General features: G+C 29.5%; 1 protein-coding gene across 1 annotated transcript in view; it reads right to left on the bottom strand.

Annotated features, from left to right (window-relative positions):
• Positions 1 to 1,573: 1,573 nt before the first annotated feature.
• LOC111034226 (Down syndrome cell adhesion molecule-like protein Dscam2) overlaps positions 1,574 to 18,997 on the bottom strand; it is a gene marked incomplete at its 3' end in the record, with an annotated part of 64,105 nt that continues 46,681 nt past the window's right edge. Inside the window, exon 2 of the mRNA XM_022315340.1 lies at positions 1,574 to 1,918. Within this exon, the coding sequence (XP_022171032.1) occupies positions 1,574 to 1,918 (345 nt within the window). The remainder of the gene's footprint in view (positions 1,919 to 18,997) is intronic.

The raw sequence follows: 18,997 nt of genomic DNA, 5'->3' as shown, positions 1-18,997 counted from the left end.
AGACATCGGCGTTGCTGATATGACGGTAACATTTATAATATTATAGTACTTTCCACTTAGCTATTTTGCTTGAACATATTATATTATTTTATAAGAGCATGATGGTGTGACGACAGTCAACTATTAAATTTAGCTTGTCACATGGTATTAATATTCACATTGATGACTTGTGAATTGTACACGTTTGAATAAATTTGCATGTAGGACATGCGTTTATAGTAGGCAGGTAATTTAAAGAATAAACTTAGGTGAAATTTGGATATGCTACAATTAATATAATATTATGTACATACAGAGTCATTCGCTTGTACAATTATACTGAGATATGTTTGCACAATTGCATATACTAAAGAAATCGCAATGATTTCATAATACATGATATATTATGTTCGGTATATATAGATATATATTATTATGTAAATTATAGGACACGATACAACAAAAGTGTTCAAAAATTCCGTGTATTTGGGTGAGAGGGAGGCGTATTGAGGATGTCATACCCCCCCCCCCCCCAGGCACCACCACCATGTATCTTATAACTTATAAGTTTTTTCTTAATCGACGGTACTATTAAGTACCTAAAACGTAAATTAATCTAGAAAAAAACACTATTTTATTTCGAATGTACAATTTTAATTGGCTCATCTCTATTGTATCGTCGAAACATAGAACTATTAATTATTATTACCTTATGTTATTTAGCTTTTACAATTTTATAGTTTCTGTAATATCCAAAGGTATGTTGAACAGTTTTTATAACCTGAATTGCCATACGCGAGTAGTGACATCCCATTAAAAAATTCCGTAAAAGCTACCACAACAACAGGCAATGATATTTGAAGTATCAATAATTAATTTGTGGATTTATTGGATAATATGTTTTTTTGTAGCGGAAATGCGGAATCGTTCCAAGAACCGAAGGTTTACACTGTCCATTTGAATTGCGAACAATGCGAGTTCGGATTCAGTGCAATAATCGTTAATGTGATTGACACGCGCGGTTATATGTTTCAATGCTTTTATAGTAGGTACACAAAGAAACTTTTTTGATTCAAAATTCTCAAATCATGAAGTAAATGCACGTGGTCGTGAACACTATATAAAATATCTATAAAAGCTGCGTGTCTTGAAGTGTAAAACGATAAAAGGTTTTAAACTTAATTTTTTTTGTCATTTACTTTATTTTCCGTCCGCTGAAATATGTAAATGTGACGAACAAATTTAATAAATATATTAAATAAAAACGATTTAATCAGGGCTTTGATCATGTTATTATACTATTATTATGCTATTATAGTATTTAATAATTTACTCGTCGAGTTTTAATATTTTTAAACACGTTTCTCTCGAGAGATGGTTTAAAACTGAATTACTTAATGTATAAATTAAAATCAATATTTTTGGGAGACATATAGGCTACTTTCGAGCGCATTGGATCTCTCGAATATATAAGTATAAAGCTATAATGTAGCCTCGATAGCAGTAATTTTTCTTCGATACTAATAATATACTGAAAAAAAACTTTAAAATGTGAAAAAATAAATAATTTTACAAATTCTATATTATAACTTACCGGCTCTGACGTGTACGTCACGGCTGACGATAGATCCAACATCGTTGGTGGCCAAGCATCGGTACACGGAGCTGTGTACGTCTTGTCTGTACATTGCTGGCGGGAACGGCAGCAGGGCTAGTGTGCCGTTGGACATGTCTTGCCGGAGCGACGGCACGTCCGGCACGGGTGTCCCGTCGGACGTCAGCCACCGGATGTGTGGTGCCGGATGTCCGGCCGCGGTGCAGTCAATCCACGCGCCCGTCGTGTTGGAGAACTCGAACTTCCCTGGAGGCTCCAGCAAAAAAGACGGACCCGTGAAATCCGACGATGACGACATGGACGTTGGCGCGTACGTCGGCAACACTGCAGAGAACATAGAAAATAGTGGTTAATTTAAATCATAAACTATCTTTGAAACAAATGGGCAAATTGTTTTCAAAATAATTATTTGAATAACGGTGTAATCGAACAATTTTCAAAGATCATAGTTATTCGAACAAACACCCCAACACCATTGTTTTTTTAATTTATTCAAATCATTTTTCAATAGAATAATTATTTTAAAATATAATTCAAATAGTTACATTGTAATCGAATAATTACAAAAAATGTATTAGGGTAAAAAACTACCCAAAGCAATTTTTACTTAGGTGGTTATTTTATAAAAAAAAAAGTTTCGAATAATGACTAACTTTGCTATACACATACCACATACGTATACCGTATACTGTGTTGATCAAATTAAAGTTTAAACTATAAACCCATATTATAAAAATATTATGCTGCAAACACTCATTTCAAATTCCAAAGCATAATATTCTTTATACAAATGTTTGACATACGTTAGACATGCCGCGATAATTGGATCAATATAATATATTGTTTAAGATCGGAAGTGTACATCCTATTTGTGAAAAGAAATAGTATTCGAAAATATTCTGCTTTTATGATTAATGTATTATTATGTTTTCCAAACATTTAATGAAGAGTATTTTGAAAAATATAAAATAAAAAACCACAAAAAGGGAAAATGTTTGCTGCGTTACTGCAATCAAACACTGTTTATTATTGCAGAAATTTGGTTGCTCAATACTAGTAATAATAGAGATATCCTAAAGTATAATTTAACTGTTTTATATTTAGTTTTCCAAAGCTAAACTTTCTATATGCTTATTACGAATTATTTTTAGTAATTTTATCCAATAGTTAAGCTTATGAATAGTTTTCAACAGTGTATTGAGATATTGAAGATTTTAAGTTGCGAATATTGATATTTTAATTTATTTACGAACAGATAAGCCTAGAACGGATGTATATAGATAAAACTATAATAATCATATACGGTATATAGGTTGTATGGTGGAGTATTAAAAATATATTTTCGAGCAGAGTATAATATAATAAGGCAGTATAATTCATATATTTTCGTTATCTATCAGTGAGGTATGTATATATAATATATATGTATAGAATATATATAATTATTTTATAAGGTCAATATATAGATGATTATAAGTCTTTCGCACACTCTGTAGCACTTCGAGCTTAGGATAATACGTTTTCAATAGGTATCTGAACCATTGAAACCACCGGAAAATTGTGCTGAAAAAGATATCAAATAAAAAAAGGTGGGGACATGGTTGATAGTTGACGATATTTCCTTCCGTGGTTTCTCAAGTCGTTCACACACGAAATGTCAATATTTGTTTTCGGAAAGTTAGTTTTTCCATGGACCAAAAAAAATAATAAAACGATGTACATAAAATAGAACTTGAACGTGCGACGTGTTCATTTAATACCTACGGTGTTACTGCGTCGTTGAATATAGGTCGAAAATTGTAAGGGTTGACTTTAATTTGCTTTAGATGACACATCCGATGGCAACGACTATATAACCTCAGAGCTTTTTCGAATTGAAAACGCCAAGTAAACATAATACACCTACCTACCAAACTAATAACATTTTCAATTATGCGTTCAAAAATAATACATCTGTTTATCTGTTAAACCTATTGTATTAACTTAATTAAAAGTACCGGGTTTTTGTAAAATGTTTAATTACAGGTAGGTATGTACCACTATGTAAGTATATAAGGGGAATAATATATTATACGGTTATTTCAGATATATAGATATTTTTTTTTTTAATTATACACTTTTAACATAATTAAAAATTAAAATGTAAAACTAAAAACTTCGTCATAAAATACATAACGGGGAGGAAAAGCCAATAGGATACGGCGGAGACTATGGTTTACTTGGTGCAAGCCATTATTATTTATTAATATTGTTATAAATTCGAAAGCAATTGTAACAAATTTAATCACATTCAAAGGACGGGTTTTAGAGGCGCTCGATTTACTCTACTATACAGTACAATAGCTTTATCAGTTTTACCAGTCTTGATATTTTTGGAATATTATCTGTATTATGTGGCAAGTAAGAACACTAAAAATAATTATTTAAGCGTGATATTGACAGTAAATTTTAATCCTCACATTATTTCACAAACAGCATAATATTGTGTCTTATAAGTTTTCAATTTATTTTTTAAATTTGATTAAACTATAAATCTAATAAAAATCTATTTAAAATAGTAAGTGATTATGACATGATTTTTTTAAAAGAAATAGTTATACTTCGTACAATATATTTTAGTATGATAATTAATTAACACACAATGTGCAGTAGTTTCGATTTCAAGCATGTATAATACTGCAAATCATTATTTTGTTCAATCTTGATAATGATGGTATTAAAATGTAAAAAAAAAGTTGCACGCAAAAAGTACCCTTAAAAGAACAATATTCGGATACATACTCAAAAAGTCTTAAGTATATTGATTTACACTTAACGCGCTTAATGATTAAAACTACTGCCTTAGGGCCTAGGGGTTAAAAGTGATGAAAATGCATATTTTTATAGCGCCAATTATATAGCTACACTATAAGAATATATTATCATTTTTAACATTATATTATATAAGGTTTGGTGATAAGTGATAACCAATAAACGATTTCTACCAACGTTCTATTGTTGTAGTGCTCCCCGTGAACAATAATTATTGTACAAACACAATAATAGGAGTGTACTCGATTTTGTGGAGTCAACCGAAAAGAAATATTGTTTAACGTCATATTTAATATAAATGGAGAATATGTTTTTTCGATTTAATTAATAAACGATTGTTTTATTTCCCATAGTAATAATTCTCGCGTAATCGCATTAAATTCCTGAGCTGCGCCGGGTCACTGTGATATATCGGTATATTGGGATCAAAAAATAATAAATAGAATAAACGCTCACGGTAACCATATTATTTGCACACGACATTATGTTATTATTATTTTAAAATTGGCAGTAGTGAAAAAAAACCAAAAACTGTAGCCGAGCTTTAATGAAATTTCCGTTTGACTATTTAATATCAAATAAGAGCACAGACGACCGCGTGGATCATATTATATTCGGCTACGTAGTAAAAAAATTAAAAAAATAATATTAGAAATGTTATATCAGACGATTTAAATCAAACAAGTCAATATTTATATTCAAACAAACGGAATATTATTCAACTCGTGCGCCGCTCACTATTTGTTGCGTGAAAAAGATCTTGTGGGTTGATCGGTTTTTATTATTTTTATTATTATTATTATTTATTGTGTACACATTTTCCGTTTGGGCTGCAAACATAATACAATATTATTATCGTTCACATGAAATAAAAGAGAATCGGTAAGGAATACTTTGTGCACATAATAATGTGTTTAAGAACGAAAAGAAAATCAAAAATGGTGTAGGAGAGACGACCGGAGCCGACGCGCCTATATTATGAAATAATAAAAAACTTTATTTATTTTTCGGAATAAAATGATTTTTATTTTTATTTTTAATAACTCGGCTTTTGTCTGTCCCATCGATTCCCGTGAAATCCATTAAAATTATTATAATTTTTGTGGTCTAACTATCAGAAAGTTTTAAAAATAAAAATGATTAATCACGTAATAATATATGCATTGAAATGTATAGTATACGTATATATATATTTATCTTGCCGACGCGACGATGACGATGGCGCGGCAAGGTGTATGGTGTGACGCGGTACTGTCATCCATTATTATTCGGAATACTTTTGTAGGGACTCGATTTCCATTAATATTACCCAAACCCCGAATTCGTTGAAAAAAAGAAATACATAACGAAGAAAATTCTTTGGGTTGCTTTTACTGTACTCACGCGCATCAATATACATATATATATATATATATATATATATATATATATATTATTATATTATTATATACTTACGGATAGTATACGAATATTACGTCTACGTCATCGCACGCAATAACAGTACATTATGATAATATGATCATGTACATTATGCGTATGTGTAACTGCAGCAAACGAAAAAGGCACCAGTTTAACGACGCCTATTTATTTTTCATTTTAATCATGTCGTTAAAAAATGTGAGCTCGTTCGTATGTCAAATATAAAAAATATAATACTATAACAGTACCAATATAATAACCATCCACACAAGTGCTAAAGCTCTGAACTCTTAATTTATTCTCCCCCCACCTCCTCCAAAAAAATTTTTTTACTTATATTTTCACCTTATCCCATTTATTTTGAATGGATACCATGTTAAATAAGTAGGCGAAAGAAAGTAGATGGATGCGCATAATATAACTAATGGTAATAAATTATTATTTTATATTTTGTATAATTCAGTAGGTTGTATAATAGAATATTGCCATTTGTACTAACCTAGATAAAATTATAAACGTAGTGTATATTCTAGAAATTTAATATTTACAAAAAAAAAACAAAATAGTTAAATAAATCCGAATTTGCATTAACATTGTAATGATTGTTATTGTAGTAAGACCGTGTGGAGTGTAATAACCGAAAACACTGATACACACTGCTGCATATCGTATGCCGAGGGTGAGTACAAAGTTAATTAATTAAATGTCCCTTTTTAAAAAAACACACGCACAAAACGTAATATATATACAAGCTACTAAACACGCTCAAGAGTAGTTTTTGAGTTACTTCAGTTTGTGTCACTAAGAACAATAGAAACGAATTTTGAATTAGGTACATTCAAATTTTCAAGAAAACTATTCACTAAATAATTTATTGTAAAAATGGTGACCTTTCACATACATAATATATATTTATATATTATGGTTTATGCATTATAAATGTAGAAATAAACAAAAACTGCAAGTGCGTTATTACCATGTACCTTTAGTATATCTAAAATAATTCGTCCAATTCGGCTAAGAGAAATGATAATAATGTCGAGTTGAAAAAAAATCGTTTTCGATTTCATTGTCCTTATATTGAATAGAGCCGCACGTAGCACATAATAGTATAATATTGTATATAACATCATATATTCACAACGGTTGTATGGAGCCATGGAGGTTCGAATTGTAAGCTGCAGTCTATATAACTTGTACGGATGTAACGCGTCACTTCTAATCATTATTATTCCATGGGGCAAGGAGTTATTTTTTTACCCGAAAATTTATTTATTTCTCAGGATTACCTACCGCGTTTTAAATTTTACTCATTCTAATCAATAAATATAATTTACATCGAAACTCGGTGATTAAAATAAATTGTAATACTCGGTTTGATACGAGTATTATCAGTAATATATTTTCAATAACATCACCTATGTCCGGACCAGGCGGACCGTATTATTTTAATATTGTAATTAACGTTTTGCGCAAATCGAATATCGTCCAAAGGTTCAATACTCGGGTTTTAATCGGTTTTTGGTGTCTAGAAACCACCCCCACCCCCAAACACAATGCGATAACTCCTTCAACCGTCGGTGTGGAATCCTCGACGACGATATTTTCGAGAGCCCAACTATATAAATTACGACCGCGGCGATGTTATCGATTCGCCTCGAGAGTGAAAACGGAATAGTCTCCATACACAAGGGTTTTAAAAGTGGTTTTCGGAGAAAATTATACCAAAGCGGCACGTTTTTGTTCTATTTAATAATATGCGAAATGTGCTCGGGGTCATAGCGCTCCATAAAAATCAGTGTGGCACACACATACATACATATTGTATATAGCTTACACGGTACAGCCTGACATTTTGAGCAAGGCACCCCCAAAAGGGCAACGTAGGGTGCAAAGTCGATTTATCGAACTGCCGAAGTATCTGCATAGGTTGGACAGGATCGACTCACTCGACGTTTCTGCACAATGAAGTGAATATACTTTCCACAGGAAACGTCGAGATTGAAAGAAATTGTAAATCACTATAATAAAAACTTTAGTAACCTTTACAGACACGGAGTTAGTTTTTCCTAGAATTTATAATATATTGAATAGTACCCTGCAAATACACAAAATACACATAATATTTTTTAAATGGTATTTTCGGATGAGTTTCGACAACATGTTAAATATTATCTAGGTATACGATGCTTTTTTGTTCGAGTTCAAAAAATAAGTTTAGTTCTGTATTTGAGTGTTTTACAAAATAATGAACAACGCGTTTGTTAATTTGACATTATGACATGATGTCACGGAAACTACTATACCTACCCAGGAGGGTCCGATATATCAAATTTACAATTTATACCAGATTTATGGCAACTATATAATAAATTACTAGCCACCCTTGAAAAAAGTTTCACTGTCATAACTCATTTTAGCCCAAAATCTACACTTGCCGCACAAAGTATTTGATTTTGAACCATCGTTAATGGAACAGAAGCCCAAAACTAGTATATTCTAGCCACGGCCCAAAAACAAGCGTGCTGTAGTTGTAGTACACCCACGAAATATAATGCATAGTAATATTATATAATGTACATACCTACATAATAGTTCACCGTGCAGGCCGTAGGACCCGCAAGGTAACCCGATGCAAACTACGCACCTTATTCCTGGTGTAAATTGTTATAGTCGCGGTTAACGAACGAATTAAATATGCAAAGTATTCAGACATTTTTGAGTTAACGGAGAGACCATGTTCAGAATTATTTTGGGAAATCTAAGTAGTCCGAGCTCCAGATCTCCATTTTGCTGTCGGAAACATTTTGATATTTGCATTTCCGTGTCTCTAACAGAAGCCCGTTTCTTAGAACTATTAACTTCTTTTATGTATAGTAGACAACCATTACTTGATAAAAACATTTCCCGTAATAATAATTACCATCTTTGCAATTATAATCGAGAGCTGTGTGCAAAAAAAAAAGCGTTTTACACCGAGAGCAAACCTTAATATTACTATTTACTTACGTCATATTTTGTAGTCTTTGGAATATATTTTATTAACTTTCCTCTGTAAATCAAGGTAGAAAATAATGACGAAAGTTCAAAATATTTTAAAAGATAGTAGTCTATTGCATTTAAAAAATGTCTTATTCAAGATTATTCACTGGAGTAGAGAAATCCCTCTTTACGCTATATTCATCTTATTTCGTAAAATATAATAATAATATGCTAAAATATGTTTCAATATCAATTGTGTGTTGTCATATTCGATCGAACAGAAAACAGAATCACATTAAAACGGTTTCAGGACGTTTTTTACAAAACTGTATTGTATTTGCATAATATAATATGTATCCCAACAAAATCACTCCGTCAACTCAAACTCAAAAAAACGAGGCTTGGTGTAAAAAAAAGTAAATCATTCAAATTAAAAAAGTTAAATACTGTATTCCACACCCCCTCAAGCTGCACGGTTCGTATTTAAGGGCTTCAAAAATCGACGAAGAGTCATTATCGAAGTGGGCCAAATTTGGACAACATTACAATTTCACACTTGACGAAATTATGATTGGACTCGATTAATTGGATATAATGTCATTCAACTCACTAAAACTTATGTACGTGAATATTATGATATACGTTATGTTATATATTTTTGAACTCAAACAAGGACCCGAACGTTTCGTAAGGAACGATTTCAAACAGTGGCAGGGTTTGATCGAGTTAGCGAATATGATAATATTACAAGCGTTTATGATTATTACCGTAGGAAATAGTTTGACTTACATTTTATGGACGTGCGAATTTTGTTGATTTTGAACCATAGCCCGCGGAGGTAAACCGAACCACTGCATGTATAGCCTGTCGAAATGTCGCGAGATACAAGTTTCCTCAGAGGCGCAGATCAGAATTAATATAATATATCGACTACGAGGAATTCGTGATGAATTTCTACGTCAGCAATTCATAATACAATATCATTATAAGATTTTTTTTCGCTGAAATATTATCAAACAATATAATAAATAATAATATCAACGCCTTTGGCTGTCGTCTTCGAAATTGTCGTTTTTGTTGTACATTTAAAAGTCATGTGCTGTACAGCAGCGGTTCTACAACTGAAGAGTCTATACAGCGTATCATGACATAATCAGAGAAAAATAAATAGAAAAAGTTAAAAAAAATAAGACAAGAGTACAACACACAGGTATTAATAACTGCCGGGCAAGGACTCGCAAACAAAAAAATAACAGTCTATGTACATTACGACACAACAGTGCAGGAATTATTGTACTATAATATATACAGTTACATCGTCGATTTCAATATTATAGCACAAATTTCGAGGTCCGTAAAAAATGGAAAATCCAAGTCCTAATGTTGTCACATCCAAAAAGTGAAGTGTAAATATTTACAACACATAATTGTTGATTGTTTCTTTTTCAACAGACATAAAATATTGTTTGTTTCTAATTCGTCGGAATTCCAATCTAAATCATCCTTTAAAATAATATATTATATCGAGTAAACCGGGATACAAAGTCATCTATAATAGGTTAGGTTGTTAGGTATATTTTCCAGCTGACCGGATACTTTTATTTTATTCAAGATCATGAATCTTACATCATTAAAATAGTGGTAACCTCTATACACGATTTTTTTTTTAAATCTAATAAAAAAAATTAAAAAGTACCCAATCATAAACATATTAGAATATAATATACACATTTTTTTTTGTTCAGTATGGTTTTCAAATCCTCGTCTTCCGTCCATGACTGAGCTTCAAATGGGGTGCATAGCTATACTATTTACACTTTTCAGCAATAAAAATATATTTTGGACAAAACCAATTAAATATAAAAACGTATAGTCATTGTGTGTGTGTTTAAAAAAAAATTTAAAGTCGGTGGTAAATCAGCGTTATAAAAAAAATCATCATTTTTATAAAACAAATATAGCCTTGTTAGTTGTTCTATTCAAAACTTAATCAAATACATGATTTATTAATTTTATTGGAATTCGTCACGTCACAGAAAATTATTGTGAACATTTAAATATTGAATTAAATTATTTTTAATGACATTTATTGAATGAAATAAAAAGATTCAATTTTAATTCAATGATGCGCGTGGTCTCCGATAAGCACAAAAAACGTGCTTTTGAACGGTTACTCGGCTAAATCATAAGATTTTTTTGATAAATCAAAAGTCACATGAACTCCACTAATCAAATTTTCACAGACTTAATTAAAAATTCTTGGAATTCGTAGCATTGTAACTTCTTTTGAAACGCAAATAAGCCAATAATACGCAAAATAAAATTATAATAGCCATTACAGCGAATATCATGATAATAATATAATAAATCATTCTTTTTTGATGTTTGAACCACATTTTTCCATCATCTTTTAGATTTATATTATTTTATATTGACGTAAAAAAAATAATAAATTGGGCAAATTATACACCTGAACTATTGGAGGTAAGCGATTTTGGAAGTGTGTTGAAGGTTGAACAAGAGTATTCACTATTCATATTCTAAATTGAAAAGACATTGTCATCTCGTTCTATGAGGTGGAGACGTTATTTTTACTCATAGCTACGGATTTTTATAATAGTTTAGAACTAAATATTATGGTATTTCAAATGTCAATACTCATAACCTTAAGTTTTATTTATTTTTGATTTCTGGTCATAAAACAAATTAAGTTCTTTTTCATGTTACTTAATATTTAAAAGAATCAAAATCGTTTTAAGAATACCTATTAACATCTTCACTTACTACTAAACCTTAAGATAATTTAATTTTTGGGAATTTCATTGTTGTTACCCTCTCATGATTCAAAATCGGTTTAATCGAATTATAATCTACTAATTATTAAACTTGCAGTAAAACACAATTATTTATAATTCAATTATTTTGATGAATTCTACCTAACGGTAAGATATTGGTTTCCTGCAACATTATCGTGTAAGTCATAACTTGTACGACGCTATGTGATGGGTGGTCCATATCATTTATAGTAAAACTTAAAATAAATTAACTATATTGAGTAGTGGTAAGTAGGTACTATCGATTACACAATTTTGCTAATTACAATAATTGCTGTTTCTATCCCGATGATATCATGAACATTAAAACTTCATACATATTACAAACTTGATGGATGGTAGATACTACACTCTTGGTAATATATAAGAAAAACAAATATCAACACACGACTACGCGACAAAAAGTAACACAATAATAGTATTTACATTATTACTAAATCGAAAAAAAAATAATCGATAGTAGAAAAAAAAGAGAAGTGACAGTAAAATAAACACAATAACAAAACGGGGTGGGTTTTTTCATCAATTTCAACGGACCCATAATTAAATTTAAAATGCTCGTATAATTTACATAGCATAAATAAATAGTTTAATATCATATAGTTATATGAATAAGTACGGATACATGGTAACATGGTAAATTATAAGGCGTAGCAGTCATGTTTCAAAGAATAAAATCGAATGTTGTTTTTATTACAAGTTGTGGATTAAGTTATAATTAAAATGTCAATAATTGAATTACGTACACCATTGATAGACCGAAACGTTACACTCATTTTTTTTTTGACGTTGATCTTTGACAGTAAAAATATATTATAATTAAAAGTGAGGTATTTGACATAAACATATATTTCTATCATCTTTGCATAGCGTATCCGGTACTCATGCATATTATGCATTAAACACTATCGCCTATCAGTGCCGTAGTTAAAACACGGTTTATAATTATAGATACTGATTACCGATGTAATTTTTGGTTAAAAAAGGAACTAAATACTGATTATAATGTAACTTATTTAGCTTATACATAAATGGTAGATAATAAATATGAGTTTTTATACATTCCTATACTTCCATTTTGATATTTTATTAATATGGTTAATAATAGCATATATTATGCATTAAACGATTGATCTATCATCTATACGAGTACTCTTATACATTATATAATGAATTAATATTACACTTTTCCTGAAATAGTTTGAGTTATAATTTAAGCAGCTATAGATACCTACCTAACATTACAAATTAGATTAACTAAAAAATATAATTTTTTTTTATCAACAACCCGATACAACGTATCTTTGTAAAAAAAATAACCTTGTGCAATATATAATATTGTATACATATTATTAACCGGGTTAGTATAACTCATGCAGTGGAATTGGTTGATGGACTCGGAGGCCCATAGGGTTATTTAGTTTTTTTCGTTCTAATAGTGTCGCGATACTTCTCGGGGCGCGGAACGTTGGCAGCCGTGCACCGGTGACTGGCCGTCCACTGTTGAAGGGTCGTGATTTCCCGAGGGACAATTCATTCACGCGATCTCGTCGTCATCATGGCCCATCGTCACCGCGAGTCCCTTTAGAAAACGCAGGCCTTAACGACGTACAGGGGACTTCTTGCCCGTTTCACATATTTCTTCCTGGCTCAGTACATATTATACGGAGTGATCCACTGAGGTTCAATCATGTTCACCCCCCCCCTCTTTTCCTTTAATTGTTAATTCATTCAAATTTTGATTTCAAAATTTTTAAACATACTTAAAGGCCATAATATTTTCAAATTCATGAGATTTTTAGTACTATATGCCTATTAAAAGAGTGACCTATCTATTATGGTACAAAATTCTGTATTTCAAAAGATATCCGCCCCTTTTTTATTGTAAATTATTTAACAGATAATTTTCAATGAAAATTGTAATCTACATAATTCAAAATTTGAAAGAATAGTTTGCAGTTATTCAATTTTTATACTAAGAAAAATAGTATTTTAAAATGATTTTACAAAAATATAAAATATATCTAATATTTAATTTAGTTTTTCTATACCTACTTGGACCATTTTTAGAAATTATAAACTTTGATAGATTAATTACAGAAATTTTCAAATCACCATTTCACATATATCTTCCAAACCTATTGCTTACCACGGATCTATTATCCTTAATGCACAAAGTTAAATAATTAAAAAATAACTTATTCAAAATTTAAGTTTGATACGCAAAATTCTTAAGATTTTTAAAATTTTTAAGAAAGTATGCACCCAATAATTTAGAGTAGAAAAGTGGAGAGGTGGTTATCATATGAAACCACGATACTTCTTTAGTAGTACAAAAGTCTCTAGAAATTGAAGATATTATGGTCTAATAGTATATTAAAAAATTCCAAAAATCAGATTTCAAATAATAGCGTAATTTAAGGGAAATAATGAGGTGACATGCTTGAAGAAACACTCTATACATCCTCGATCCTTTTTTTTGTTCAATTTCTCCGTTTTCGCTATCGACGTAATCATCTGCAGGGACATTGGTCTTTTTTTGTTTGTTTTCAACACGTGACTGTATTAAATATACATACAACGCACAATATTATTAGTGCATATTATAATATATTATTATATAAAGCGCAGTAACACTTCTCATCAGAGGTCATTCCTTTGACTGTTTGCGATCGGTCCGATAGCGATCCCCACTCGTTGCTGCTTGACTATTACGGAGCGCGAGGACTGCATGTGGCCTCAAGCAAATATAATAAGAGACTCCGCGCGATTCTTTGACCCAATAAGGGCTATTAATTCGTCCGTGAAAAAAAAACTGAGTTCAAAGGACTTCTTTCATCTCAGACGAGAATATTTCGCTATCTATATATACTTCGAGTATTACTAATTAATCCGCTACAAGTGACTGCATACAACATACACGTATAATACAATATTATATTATGGGCACTCGAAGTCAAGTTTTTATCTTATCCGCGAAAACAAAAGAAAAAAGAAAAAATGGAACAAAATTATGTGACATCGTCCGCCGTATAATGAATAAAAAGGTACTTTGTAACAACCATAATAATATTCTTATAATAATATAATATGCAGCTCAATGTTGCTACATATGACTAAAACTTATATTTCATTATTACGATTGTTTCGTGAGTATTTTAAACGGATACTGAAACTAAAATAATATTCACGCATTATATCTATGTATATGCCACATACAGCGCTTTATCTCCAAGGTGCACCTTTGAATAATTTTTTCACCCGAAACTTTTCATCTGATTTAGTCGGTAAAGATAAGCTAGGTTTCGTTAGTGAAATTGACGCGATAAGACTTTTACCTCCGTCGGCGTGCGTATATATGCGTAAATATAAATATAATATGTTATTATATAGATACTTATAATATGCATAGGTATTGTTTTTATATTAAATTAATATTATAATTTAGGCTTAAAGTTTATAATACACAATATTATAATGTGTATTACGCAGTTTGAGGTCAAAGCTAATGATTTATACTCCCAAAATCTTTATTTACTTTACTAAAAATTATAATACAATGTTTAAAGTTGGAAATTGTGAGTTGATATTTTTTAAATCGGCGAACAATTTTATAAAATAAAAAATAAACAAATTGAGAATACCACCATGACATATTATGTTCTTAATACTTTTATAATATTATAAATATCATTTCCGAACGAAATTAAAACACTCACGTAATTTCAATTATTTAATAAAATATAATAAAATTAATTTTTTAATTTTGTAAAAATTATTCAATATATGCAGTAAATACCTACAGCTATTCACGAAAACGTGTGAATATTATAATGTATTGAATTGTTTTGGTAAAACAACAGCTAGCTATTATTTTTAATACATATATTTTTTTTTTGTGTGGGGGGGGGTAAGTAGTGAGCTGTGTTGACATTTTAACGATAGACGTAAGAAAGTGAAAGGATTCTATATTTCTGTCATGGACTGAAAGTTCATTTACTAGGCGATTCTTTTAAGTCTCACTTTTGTAAACATTGCCGACCTCCTGGAACGGTATAGTAAAGAAAGAAATATAGAGGGTATATCCTTAAAGCAGATGAGGATATCGTGTTTATTTTGCACTCGACCTTTTTATGATATCTTTCCAGGCAGTGCACCTCTGGTCAAAAATAATGGTATGAAATAACACGAATGCGCACTGAATATCATCGAAAAACGAAAACTTATATGTCCATGGTCCTATAAATATATACAAATTACCTAACCAATAACAGCAAAAAAGAGACAAATATAAACAACATGTAAATAAAATAATCAGCGAACCGTACTATGTTGGACCAAAATCAGAATAACGAAAATATTTTTTATTCCACATGATATGTAAATCTATATAAAACATAATACTATAGAATATTTTAGAACCAAAGGTTAGAATGATTTTATTTTTGTTTTTCATAAAACGTTTCAACATTATTATTGCTCCAAAAATATTTAAAAAACTCGAACTTAAGTTAACTCATTTAAACCTGATTTTGTGCATCAATTATGACAAATTATTTATTATTCATATTATAATATTAATAGCTAATTGTATTAATATATTTGACTTTAAAATATAATATGATTAAAAAAAAGTCTGATGACGAAAATACAGAGAACATTTTCAATTAAAACATTTTTTTTTAAGAAAGTAATATGTAAATAATGTGCTATCTTTACTAGTTTACCTACCTACTATGTGTAATGGCATGATACATGTTATGAAAAAACTCAATGGAAATGTTATGTGGTTATTTAGGTATTATTTAATTACTATGTGGGTTCGATTTAAATCATTTAATTTACAGTCATCCTTTTTTTGGTCATATTTTTCATACAATCAAAAATATTCAAATTTGATTTAATAAATCAACTCCATAACAAGTTTTTTCGTATACTAAATTATGGTGTGAGCGTCAACGGTAAAATATTTCGAAGATGTGTCTTAATATAATTATAGCAGTAATTTTAGAACATCAAGAGCCAATTTGAATAGTTAAAGAAGAAAGTTTCTTGTACCTTCCTGTCCCTATACTGCAGTATTTGCCAGACAAAACGTTTTTGCATATTAATATCTTTAAAATTATTAATATTTGGTGGAATAATGACACAACCGCGTTTGAAATTAAACCTGTTTTTAATTTCAGAGCACCTCATCTTTTAACCATTACCGTCAACACTTTTGATATAATAGTACAAAATAATGTCAGGAATATTATTATATCAAGTATAAAATATGAACATTTTTACATTATTTGATATTCAATCAAAAATGTTATACATTAAACATTATTTTATTATACATATTTTCATCGAGATATTAATATTATTTTAACTTTTTATTTTAATTGATTCATGAAATTCATTTTAGTTTATATTTTTTAATACAATTTAATTTTTTTTAATGTGAGTAGGGTACAGTCATATGGGGGATGAGGTGAAATGTCTTACACTCCTGCACAAGACAGTGTATTATTATTAAATAATAATAATAATAATAATAAATTAAAAATAAATTCTAATAATGAATTTCAAGAAATGCTAATTATATTGTAATTACTGAAAGAAAACCAACCCAACACACCCGAAAAAATATTATTCCAAGCAGGACTAGGTGTATATAAGTGTTAATATCTGTAATCTTATTTTATGTAGGTGTTCATGAAAAATAAGTAATTGTTTTTGAATTAATTATATTTGTTAAAGCAGGTATATGAAAAATTCAAGTTATTTAAATAATGAATAAAAAGAGCGAGTAATAAAAAATAAATCCAAAATACGATTACAGTTATAAATTTGTGATATTGTCACATCTTATCATAGTTACATAAATTGAGTAAAACCATAAAAAATACAGGCATAAATTATTATTATAATTATGATCATTTTTATGACGACAAAAAACTAAAAGGCTTCTGTTATTTTGTTGTTTTTCAGAAAATAATGATTACAATTTATAAATACATTTAATAGAAACACAAACAAATAATTCTTGTAAGTTCTATATTATTGTAACCAAATTTTAACCAAAAATAAATAAAATGTACTGGCATGGCAGAAACCTACGAGTGCTAAATTAGATATTCTGCTGCCAAATAGGCATCCGATCTAGGCCTGCGCGCTTTTTCCGGTCACCATACGAAAAAAAGAAAGTAAAATGTTATGTATAAAGCTAATGGCCGATGTTTCTATAGCTAAAGTTCAATAATAAAAAAAATGAATGTAAAGAGTATAAAATAATAATAATAATAATAATAATAATAATAATAATAATAACACCTACTTAAGAGACATCAAAATAAAACTTAATTTGTTAGCCGGCGCAATGTATAGGCAATTTAGGTACCTACATTTAAATGACTTGTAGAACATGTTTAATTTAATTTATTTTTTATGGGTCATAGCACCTGCTATAACACTCACTACCTGAACAAAACTATTTCTATGTTCTATAATATCATAGTTTGGTGTCCTATGTAATTTGTGGTTCATATTGATTTAAGCTCCACTCACTCGTATTAGTTATTAGTTTATTTGCTACACTTAAGAGAACCATGGTTAGCCAAAACCTATGATGTATAAATCGAAAGTTATATAAAACAATTTTATAAGGACTCTTGTACAGAAATATACTTGCAATTAAAAAAGTAAATGATTTCTACATGTTAATCTGGAGTGTTATATAATTTTAAATAAACATACTAAAGACACTTCATTCAAATAATTGTTTAAACTTATAAATATAGAATAATTCTTTTTTTTATATAATTATAAATTTGTAAATTGTGTATCTACTTTCAAGCATTATTATTATTGTTATTTGTATTATTATGAATATTTCTTATTCTTTGCATAAGCCTCGAATGTATTACGTAATTGTATTCAAAGGGCAAACGCGTTAATAAAAATAATAAATATATTATGTTTCCTAACGTTATCTAAATTCATATTAATTATATATGTAGTTCCATATCGGTTAAAATATTAAAAAATCAGACATATACTCATACAGTGTGTATCATAACCCGGACAAATAGTAATTTAAATTTGAGAATTTTAAATCAATAATTTATATCAGTAGAAATAATTGTAAAAAAAAAAAACAAACAACTATATTATTATTTCCATACACAAATAAATGTTTCGTTTTGTGCTGTGCAATCTTATGATGGATCAATCAAACTAGAATAACTATTCCGGCTATAATAATCCATAACCATTAACCCTACAGTACCACACAACTTACAGCTAATGGCCTCAGTTGCCGAAGCTTAACAAAAAAAAATAATCATATTTAATTTTCGATCAAACAATCAAA

Source organism: Myzus persicae, unplaced genomic scaffold (genome assembly GCF_001856785.1).
Source record: "Myzus persicae strain clone G006 unplaced genomic scaffold, MPER_G0061.0, whole genome shotgun sequence".
Lineage (NCBI taxonomy): Eukaryota > Metazoa > Arthropoda > Insecta > Hemiptera > Aphididae > Myzus > Myzus persicae.
The sequence above is the reverse complement of the archived record's forward strand: the minus strand, read 5'-3'. Positions and strand labels throughout refer to the sequence as shown.